The 11,554-nt window shown below is 32.2% G+C and overlaps 2 protein-coding genes across 2 annotated transcripts; both read right to left on the bottom strand.

Moving 5' to 3' along the window:
- Positions 1-527: 527 nt before the first annotated feature.
- LOC134248187 (uncharacterized) lies at positions 528-1,706 on the bottom strand. Its single transcript, XM_062730612.1, has one exon. It carries the CDS (start codon positions 1,044-1,046, stop codon positions 573-575), a length of 474 nt encoding a protein of 157 aa, XP_062586596.1. The 5' UTR covers positions 1,047-1,706; the 3' UTR covers positions 528-572.
- Positions 1,707-8,987: 7,281 nt separating this feature from the next.
- LOC134248184 (tripartite motif-containing protein 3-like) lies at positions 8,988-9,844 on the bottom strand. Its single transcript, XM_062730610.1, has 2 exons — positions 9,697-9,844; positions 8,988-9,412 (listed from the first exon to the last, which is right to left on the bottom strand). The coding sequence occupies exons 1-2, from the start codon at positions 9,842-9,844 to the stop codon at positions 8,988-8,990; spliced, it is 573 nt and encodes a 190-aa protein (XP_062586594.1).
- Between the last annotated feature and the right edge of the window lie 1,710 nt (positions 9,845-11,554).

The raw sequence follows: 11,554 nt of genomic DNA, 5'->3' as shown, positions 1-11,554 counted from the left end.
CTTTATTTTTCCTAAAATCATTAGGCCGATTTAGCACATTCGTGGATTTAGCTCTTTCATGAAAACATATGTATATTATTGTTATTATGGTCAGATTTCAGTCTTTAATCTCCCACTATCTTAAATTTTAGTCCTAGAATTTTCTACGACCAGAGAAAATTTATTGCTTTTAAAAAATACAATATTCAACCAATAAAGTACAAATCAACCGTAGGGTAGGGTGGTGCACTAAATTAAAATTTTGGATGGTTTAGTCACTCCACCCTATAAACAGGGGTGCCTTGTAGCAGTAGACATGAAAAAGATCCTTCATAGCTCAATGGCCATGAATGCTGGGTATATATTGTTTCATGTTTGAAGTAACTCGTCACAGTAGTCACAGTACACGTATAGTGCTGATCCACTGATTTTAAAATTACAGAAATTTTCAATGAAAGGAAAAAAAATGTCGTCAAATTTTCAATCTAATCAGTGAAAATTAAAACAGGGCGTTTCTTAAATTTTTCAATACCATATACATGTAATCTGGACATTTCTTTAATAATCCTGCGATGTGAACGTTTGTTCTTTTTTTACTTTAGATACTGAATTTTCTTAATGCTCCCACTATCATACTCAGCAACAAACAACATGTCATTTTTGTCCACAAATATTCCACACGGAGTCTTCACATCACAGTTGTCTATGAAACGAAGGAACTGTCCATCCCGGTCAAGGATATGGATGCAATGATTTGAGAGATCTGCTGTTAAGATTTGACTCTGACTGTCTGTTGCTATTCCTTGTGGTTGGAACGGTTTATCTTTCGAAGTAGAAGCATGTCCAGTGTATCTAAATCGCAGTTTTCCAGTTTGATTAACCACTACTACGGCCTGAGCTTCCCAGTCAGCCACACAGATGTCCAGGTTTCTGTTCTCAATGATGTACTTAACTTTGTACCTTCCTGAATATAAAGGTTTACCCTCGTCATCGAACTGGATCGTCTGTTTTTCTGTGGATCCTGAATATCGGACAACCTTAGATTGTGTTTCGTCATCACTGGACATGGTAACAAGGAGATCACCAGAGCAGGTGACACACAGACTAAAAGGTTTCCATCCCTGAAATTTGACTATTTCTTCTATCTCTTCATTCTTTACTTTATTTACTGTTTTTGCTTTCCTGCCAGAATACAGAAGGTCTCCATTTCTGCTGAATGCTATATCGTATGGCACAGATTTAGTTTTGATTGTTTTGATTACTGACCAATGAATACAGAAGCATTTCAATTCTCTGATATCATATGCACATGTCCAGATTTCTTTGTCACCGTTACAATTAACACTACGGAGGTATTTTTACCCAGTAATAATAGTGGTAATCAGTTTCGGAACGTCCATCATTTCTACTTTGCCGGCGTCTTTTGCAATGTCATCTTTTTTTGAGCTGCAGACATCAGAAAGAGTTGAAATGGCATGCCCTTTATGTGTATCAGACGTTGTTGTACATAAGGAACAAACAGAGATTTTGCAATCTTTACAATAAATTTCACAGCTCTCTGTTGGATGCTTTGCACATTTAGGATAAATCAACCTTGATTTCTTCTTTTGAAATGGGACGACTTTATGTTTATCGTAGTCATCAGAAATATGTTTTCCTACACAAGGGATGCATAGATGAACATGGCACACGTCACAGTACTTCTGTACTAAAGCGTCCTTGCAAAGGTCACATCGGATGACATCTTTGGCACTGCTGCTTGGATCCATGTCAAATCTGAAATTTAAATGAATTATTAGCTTTCCAGAGGAGAAGATTTCTTCATGAAATGTAATGCATCTGTGTGTAAATTGTTTAGAAAAATGGACGTTAATTAGTTTTCCTTTTTCACGGCATTGACTATGCAAAATATTTAATGAGTGGTCACATTAATTATTACTTTGAATTCCATTGCAAATTCTTGTTCGAAATATTAATACTGCTTGTCGCGAAAAACATACATTACTATTTTTTCTAAAGTTTAAAATTAAAAATTACTTAAGTGATACTTAATAATAAAAAGAAAAAAATGATATAATAAAAAGAAAAAAATGAAAGTTCTTATTTATTGATCGAGTTAATACTTTAATAATGTATCCTATCCCAAATAAACTTATTATACATGCATGAAAGAACTTTTTCTCGATATAAACAGCTTAACTTTCAGTCTGATTATCAGAAGATGCATCCATTTCACCTTCTACCATGAATATACCTCTGAAATTAAATTATTTTCAAACAGACTAAACATTTTGTCATCACAATCAATAAATTATATATCATATTAAATACCTTTAAAAGAACAGTCCAAACTGGCGTTCAATGCCCAACCTGGTTGTCAAGTAAACACAGAGTTAAACTTCCTGGTCACGTGCCATTTAAAATTATCTTTCTTTGATATTGTAAATTAAAAAAAATTATTTATCTATATAATACTGAAATTATTTAGAACTACAGTGCTCCAATGATACAATTCTTTTCCCACCTATCGCAAAAAATCCCAAATCCCGATTATAATCAATATGAAAAAATTGGTAATAATAACACCCACTCCCCAATACCGTTAAAACATTTAATGACAAAACTGTGTAAGGGAACAATTATACATCCCGTTAAAGGAATTTTCAATGTGTTCAATGCTACTTTAGATTAATCGATCAATGCATTGATTATCACATCATTTGACCAGATTTGTTGATCTGACAGCACCCCTAAATAATCCCATAATTATTCTGTAGTAATCACGTATTTAGCAAAAAATATTTTAAGATAATAATAATGCATAGATAACAGGCATAATTACACTTGATAGCATGTACTAAACTGTCTTTTAGATAGGTATGTATTTTTACTTGAGTTTTTAGATCTTTACAATAGTAGTGGCCTTTTCACATTTCTTTCCATGTAAAAAAAAATGAGTTTTATGAAATGAGTCAATATATGAAATTGTTGTTTCATAAGAAATTTAATAAGAAATTCCTGATTTATTGTTATGCTATAGTATGCAAGAATTTTATGCACGAGCCTAACTCTTTAAGATATATTGTAAATTAGTTCAAATTGTACTATGACAACAAGCATAGGCATAACCTTGAAATGTTTATTTAAGTTTTCGATGCATTCAGTATGTTCTTTTTTGTTTACTTTTATAGATACATAAATGTTTATTTTATTATTCTGACCATTTTTTTTATCAAAATGCTATTTTTACTATAACAAAAATACATATTATGTACGACAATCAATTATAATATCACCTCACACACACTTTCATAATTTTAACCAAGTAAATTTGGTTTTAGTTCTGTTTGAAGAATAATATCAATTCCTTTATAAATAATACCATGCACTTGTTAAAAACATGTGTTTTGTTTATGTATATTACTTAGAACTTTGGCGATTTCTTATTTGCAGTGTATCTAACAAAATATGTCTTACATAATATGTTTGCTTTTAGTGTTTCAGGGCCTTTGTTTCTTTTTTTTTTCTCATTTATCTCTTGGAAAAGTCATCAACACAAACATAAAGTCAATTTCAAAAAAGATTGGGTTTCAGAATTGGGAAACTGGCAAGAGTTCTTCCTGAATGAAATTGTCAGAATGTTGCTCCGTAGTGAACACGTACATCTACAGGGATTTCTTGACATCCATCTAGGACAGCTTTTCATTAATTTCAAATGTTAATAATCATTTTCAAATTTTGTAATTTGAACATGTGCATTTCTGGTAATGCAGAAGTGAGGAGTTTCTTTGTATGTTGATTAACGTTCCCCTCGATAATTTTTCACTCATATGGAGACGCCATCACGTGCCGGTGGAGGGCTACAAATTTTGTCCTTTACTCGTTACATGCGACCATTGAGCAGATAGGGATCTTTTTCGTGCCAGCATATACTATGACACTGGACGCGGTTTATACTGTCTTATCCGAAGGACCAGTCTCTTGTTCCTCAGTGGGATTCGAACCCATGACGTAAGGATCAACTCCTTACTTCGCGATTCTAGAGCAAGAAAAAAACTTCAAACAATACAAATATATGAACAGGGCATAAATAAGTGTCACTGGGTCTTTTGTAGGATATAAATATAACTCCAACACTGGATTCGGCACAAAAAGTATTTATTTACAAGCTTATAACAATAAACCTACAAAGTATAAATCAAACACACTCTCACAACACAATACACAAAAGACAAATACTTTACATTTAAGGTCAGACATTAACAACACATAGATACATTATATGATTGTTCTTGTTGGGATTAATTAGTAAAAGTAAAAAATAAATGACTGCCGTCATGAGAAAAGGGCCCTTATCTTTTGACGTCACAATGCTCAGAAAACGACGTCAAAGTCGCGGTATTGTAAACACGGATGTAATTTTTGTTGACTGCATTTTGTAAACAAGAAATAAAATTAAATTTCAAAGCGTAAGAAAAATTTGAAACTTGAATGGACCGTTTTTAATTGGTATATGATATATTTACAATTTAGTACGTAAATTCATTCATAATTTTGTTAAAGTATTTACCTTGAAGTAGATATACGGGGCATTGGACATGCATGTTGCTTGCTATGAAACAGTGATCAAAACGATGTCTATGCATGACTAAATTAAAGATGCTGCATATTTGTTTTCTAAGCAATTTACAAATGCTTAATTGAATTTTGAATTCATGTTAAGAAGTCTTAATATTAAAAGGTATATTTCATATACATTTATATTTTTTTTTCAGAGAGAGAGAGATCTATGCATATATAGTAATTACCGTTCTTATAAGCACTACTTTTTTTCTGAAAAATATATACCATAATTTAAAACGTATTCGGCCATTTTAATTTCAATCCATAGTTTATCATACTGATATGCCCCGATAACCAGCCTTCGGTGAAATGTCGATTTTAAAATGTGTGTAAAAAAAGGGGGAGAGGGAGGCGAGCCAAAAAATCTCCGAACAAAAAGACCGGTAAAAGTTAAAACATAATCCCTCTTTGATTGAATAAAGATACTGGTAACATGGGAGATCCAAACCTTTTACATAAACAATATAATTTTTTTGCTAAATTAACAGTAATAGAATATGCCAAGGGAAAAAATTTGGATGATAGGGATGCCACGAAAATTTTGCCAAAATAAATTTTGTTTCAAAAACTAATTTAAAATGATCAAATAAATACATTCAAAGGAATTGTATGGTAGAAATTACCATTGTTTCAAATTTCTGAAATTGTTCAGATGAAATGAATGAATGAAATCCCACTGGAACCTATATTGCAATATATTAAGAAATTGAATACAGCTATTGTAGACTTTTCCCAAAAGCATTATACCCAGTGTTGAAGAAATTAACAATATATTACATCGACAGTGATATTATGGATGAGGATTTTTATAAACCAAAAGGGGAAAAAAACTATAGCTCAGCAAAGTTTTCTAAGCACGAATTTCTGGATAACATCAAATACATCACTGAAAGAGCAAAAAGTATTTGACAAATTGTTATGGGTGTAATTTCCAAAAGTTATGAAAATGCTTAAAATCTTTAAAAATTTTAATGAGCGTGAAATAGATATCACTGAATATTCATGATATGAAATAAATATGTCACATTTTGCGTTGAAATCTTCAATTCTGATCATCAATACATGTATAAAAAAACCCCGCATATCTCGACATTCAATTCTTAAAGTTCCGAGATAAGACTTTATATCATAATCCTTATATGACTCTGCGGAAAGTAATTAATAAACAAACATTAATTTTTCTTCTTTTAAATAAAATATTGGCCATTACAGTCGCACGCAAGTAGCAACGGATGTTGGGGTGTACATTGAAAGTCGCCCCCCCCCCCCCACCTCCCCACACATACACACATTTTGTTGCATCATAGTCAAATTCGTGCACTTTATAGGGCAAAAGAATAAGGCACTGTATTATGGTTGACTAAGAAAATTTTAAACTGAAAGAAGACTGAACCTAACCACCCCCCCCCCCTCCCCAACGGCGAAATTGGATTCGAGTTTCGACACACACACACACTTTTTTTTTTTTGGTTGAGTAGGTTTTTTAAAGGTAGATTTATTTTTTTCCTATCTGAACCCCCTCCCCCTTTTTCAAACGAGTTGAGTGGGGACTGGCGAAGGTACGAGTCAAATGTTTTTTTTTTTTTCATTTTGATATGTTTGGTATGTTCTGAAGTAATAACTAGGGAAAATGGCTTGCCTAAATATTTTCAGCGAAAGAGTCAAATTAGAGCGGTATACTATTACTTAATTAACAGCATCGCCTCATACAAAAAGCATTAACGAATGTTGGACGTAATAGTTCATTATTGGATAAGACAATCGCATCTAAATGTGAAAAACTTCTAAGGTATCAAGTTAATTAGCCTTTGTCACGGAGGAAAATGAATAGATGACCGTTCGTGGTCGTAAAAAAAATGTTTTGCTTGTCAAGGAAAATTTGGTGGTAGTGAGTGCCCAGAACTGAAAAAAATATAGCTAACCCCCCCCCCCCCCCCCCAACTGAAATGGCTTCCTAAGGGCCTGCCGTTCTTGCGTAAAAATATATTAGTATTCATTCAGTTTCAAATAGATTTCATCAAAATTTAGAACAGCACAATTCTCATCTCTTTCATTAAGTTATACAATATTATACATAAATCATTTTTTTTAGATCATAGTTGTCCTTGTAAGAATAATACAAATTTTGTGTTTAAGTGAAACAGGGTACAGGTGCCACAAATTTAAAAAAAAAAGTTAATGTGCAGAAATATTTTCAACCGACTTAATTGTGATTTACTTCTTAAAAAAATAAGAACTTAAAAGACGGTTTCAAATTGAGGTATAAATTCAAAGAAAGTTTCAATTTAAGGTACGGTATATAAATGATTCAGATTTATTTGTCCTTTAGTAGCCTATTTACTATGTTTCTACTCCATAACTAAGACAGGCGAAGAAAATGAATTGTATAATCAATGGAAACTTAGAGCTTTAAACGTTTTAAATAAACTATTCAAAAACGATTGATTGTATATTGTTTAACGTCCCTCTCGAGAATTTTTCACTCATATGGAGACGCCAACACTTGCCGGTGGAGAGCTGCAAATGTTGTCCTATACTCGGCACTTAGGGCCATTGAGCAGGGAGGGATCTTTTTCGTGCCAGCACCTACTGCGACACGGGACCTCGGTTTATACGGTCTCATCCGAAGGACCTGTCTCCACGTCCCACAGTGGGATTCGAACCCGCGACGTAAGGATTGACTCCTTACTTCCTTGCATGGAATAAAGAACGTATATTTTTTTCATGAATGTTTATAAAAGGAATAAACGTTTTAAAAGACAAGTTTACATATCTTGGCGTATCTAAATTTATTATTTCTCAATTGAATTCTTCGGTGATACAGAAAATACACGGTGTTTTTTTTTATCGTAACAGTTTTAGGGAATAAAGGTACGTGCGTGTGTGTTGGTGAGTGAATGCTGTCTAATAAGATTTTTTTTTAAATATCGGGATCGATGTGCTTTTTGCGAGGAGCGCCCCGATGTGCGCGCGGTGTCCTTCTGCATCGGATTTTCTCTCTCTATATATATATATTTCTTTAAATCTTTAAGTGTTACAAGTGCTTTATATATCTTTATAAATTAAATTAGATAATTTTATATTAAAATAATAATTTGTATGAATATAAACAAATACTATTTTCCTACTGATTATGTTATAAAGCGTTCCTAGATTCTATCTAGACCCCCCCCCTTTTTTCCCAAATTACCAGATCTGCTCTAAAATTAGCACGAAAATAGTAATAACATACGAAATCTCTTAAGAATAGTTAAATACTAGTCGCTTGGAATAAAAAAATTAAATACTTTCTCAAGTTTCTAACTCTCAAAATGATTGATGTTAATAACATGTAATTTCAAGATTTTTTTGAAAATTGAATTAGACGCAGGCGACGTCATTACGTTTTCACTGAGTAACGTCAAAGTTATTTTGGAGCGCCTCACTAAACTGCTCATAAAATAGGGAAAAGGTGAGATATTTTCAAAATTTATGTATATTTGCATTCAGAAAGAGTCCGGCTATCAAAATCAACCAAAAAGTCAATTTGTGAAAATTTGACCTTAAGGGCCCTTTTCTCGTGACGGCAGTCAAATTAATTTTACATAATATTATAATAAATGAAAACAGAAAGCTTACCAGGAATCCAGCTAATAAACTCCAAGTGAATCTTTGAAGAAAGAATAAATATACAGTCTTCTACCGTAAAGGCAAGGGGTAAAGAATTTGGCGGGTACAGCTGTGCTTATAAACTGAGTGCAGAAATTAAAACATGTATATTAATGAGATAAAAGCGGTCAGTCACTGGTCAGCAGTAAGGTCACATTAGGTCACCTAACTGGAAATACGTGTAAATACGAAAATATCCAATGTCACATGATCTCTCATGAAGTTGCCTGTATCGGTAACGTACATTATTGTTTATGTTTTAAAAATTATCTTTCGTGACACGATTTAAGACAAACTGAAAATTTTAAATGTTCTAAGCAATCATTTTATAATAAAGACCCTTGAGAAAGTATTTCTTTGATAATATGCCACCATTTATTTCGTAAGATTATGACATAAAAGTACGATTTTAACCATTTTAATTAACTTTCTTTAAAAACTATATGAATCGCGTGCAATAGTTCATCAGTTGAAAAAAGATATTGCGATTACGAACAAGAGTCAGGTCCAAAATAATACCAACAAGATATATGTTCTTATATTACATTTACCCCGTTGTTGATGACAGTGTTTTTGTGAATTATTAAATAAATGAACATGCATTTATTACCTAAAAGCCAGAGAAGAATTTCTTTATTTCGTAATAAGATTTTTAATCTATTTCAGAGCAAATATGAGGGTTAATGATTACCATCGTCACTACATATTATTTTTTTTAATCGGTTCATGCAATATGTTTATGTGAGGTATTGTATTCTCTTAACTTTACCACTATAAAACTCAGCAACAAAAAGATCGTCATTTTTATCCACACATAATCCATATGGATCTTTCAGATTACAGTTTTCTATAAAACTGAGGAACTGTCCACCCTGGTCTAGGATGTGGATACAGTGGTTATCACTGTCTGCTGTCAGGATCTGACTCTGACTGTCGGATGCTATCCCGTAAGGTTTAAATGGTTTACCTTTAGTAGAAGGATGTCCAGTGTATCTAAATCGGAATTTTCCAATTTCGGTGACGACTATTATAGCACGATCCCCAGAATCAGCCACACAAATATCCAGGTTTCTATTCTCAGTAATGTACTTGATTTTGTCATTTTCTGAATAAAGAGGTTGGCACTCATTATCAAACTGAATTGATTGTTTCTCTCTGGAACCTGAATAACGGACAACTTTTGATTGTTTACAATTTTCACTGTGCATTGTAATCAGTAGATCATCAGAGTAAGTTACACAAAGACTTAGAGGACCCAGCCCTGTAATCTGATCACCTCTTTTGCTTTTCCATTCTTTATTTTATTTATAGTCCTTGTCGTCCCAACGATATCAAAATACATCAGATTTCCATCACTGCTCATTGATATGTCACGTAGCAGTAAAACCGATTTTGTTTCTATTGTTTTTATCAACGATCCCTGAATTTTAAAGCATTTCATTTTACTGGAGTCACGGGCAGTTGTCCAAATTGCTTCATCACTGAGACAAGCAACACTGTTTAGTTTTTCATACGCTGTGTTAATAGTTGATATAAGTTTTGGTTCTGTAAGATGTTCTCTGATTTTCTTAAGTTTGTAGCCATTTTCTTCCATTGTTTTTTATATTGGTGTCAAAGATCCAAATGATTCATAAAGTTGTTGACTATTTATTGATTTTGGACTAAATGTTGTCAATGATACTTGAATTTTGGTAGGAAAATTCTTTGTTAGTGTTGTAATCAATGCTCATTGACACTTCATTTGATTTTCCAATTGTTATTAGGTTTAGACGTGTTTGTTCAATAAAGTACTGTTTTTATTTTATTTCATCCAAATGTGTTTCCAATATTTTTTTGTGTTGCTTTTTGTTTTACATAATTTCTCCTTTAGTTTTTTATCGACAATGTTGTTAATTGTGTTATGCCATTCTTCTCCATGATTCAACACTGCTGTTGTAAGTATCTAAAATAGCAATCTGAGATTTTAAATCACTAACTATTTCATCATAGGTTGGAAAAATACGGTTTTCTAATTCTTAGGAATCTTTTCTAATAATGCTTCTTTTTCAATAAAAGAGATCAAAGAGAGTTGAAATTGTAGGACTCTCATATATATAAGATAATGTTGTACATAAGGAACACATTGAGTAGTTGCATTCTTTGCAATAGAATTCACAGATTTTTGATTGATGTTTTGCGCATTTAGGATTAATCAAGGTTGAATTTCGTTGTTCGAATGGTACAACTTTATGTTTGTCATCAGAAATATGTTTTCCTGTACAAATGCGGCACAGGTTGACATGACAGAAATCACAGTACATCTCTCCTGTAGCGATCTCACAAGATAACAAAGGGTAACATCTTGGGTACTGTTGCTAGGATCCATGTTGAATCTAAAATTGAATAAGGAGCACGTATAAAAAATATCTTGTGACATCTGAACAATTTCATAAATTGTCTTTAGAAATAAAAAGTTAAAAAAAAAAACATTATCATAGTAAATTAGTAGATGACTGGGTAAATAATTACTTTGGAACTTAAATCGTTCCTATAACTCTCATCAGTAAAGTTAATATTAGTAACACTTCACATTTTCTGCGAACATTAAATTAATTTAATGTCCACAATTTATTCGTAAATTTAATTTTATTCGGAAATTTGATACCAAGTATTTTGGTTACTTTTCAAAACCGACTAAGTAACCGTGTTTGAAATGTTTAATACGTTGTACATGTTGTTTTGTTTCTGATGATAGACCCACTCTTTCAAAAAATTTCAATATTTTATTCGATTTACAAATTATGATGTTTAAACACCCTATGATATTTTAAGTGTATAAGTATTGATTCATGATTAATAAATATAAACCTGTTATAAGTATGACATTAAAAATGGCAATCAAGGGTCATAATGATACTGTACATGGACATGTATGAAGTATTAGGTCTACATTTGGCCTTATATTTCGTGTCTTACTTAAGTTATATGCTGTTTACAAAGTCCATTTTATTAGAATTAAACTGATAAAAAAAAAAGCTGATTATAGTTTGTTTGGACATAATGTAAATTTTGGCTATTTTGAAAATGTTTTATCAGAACGTTCCCAAGGAAACAAATATTTAGCATTTTATCGTCACCTGTTAAGTTTTTTTTAAGTTGCTAGGAAAATAGTTTAATTTCAATAATGTAAGATTATACAAAATTATCCTATCAGTTAATTACTTCAACTTATTTTAGATAAGTTAAACAAGAAGGATCAGTCACTAACTAAGTTTACGTCTAAGGTTTGACGCGGCGACACGAACGAGAATAGAACCCCGGCCTT

Source organism: Saccostrea cucullata, unplaced genomic scaffold (assembly GCF_032062105.1).
Source record: "Saccostrea cucullata isolate Sc308-1 unplaced genomic scaffold, CSIRO_AGI_Scuc_v1 ctg1947, whole genome shotgun sequence".
Taxonomy (NCBI): domain Eukaryota; kingdom Metazoa; phylum Mollusca; class Bivalvia; order Ostreida; family Ostreidae; genus Saccostrea; species Saccostrea cuccullata.
This window is presented reverse-complemented; position numbering and strand designations above follow the sequence as displayed.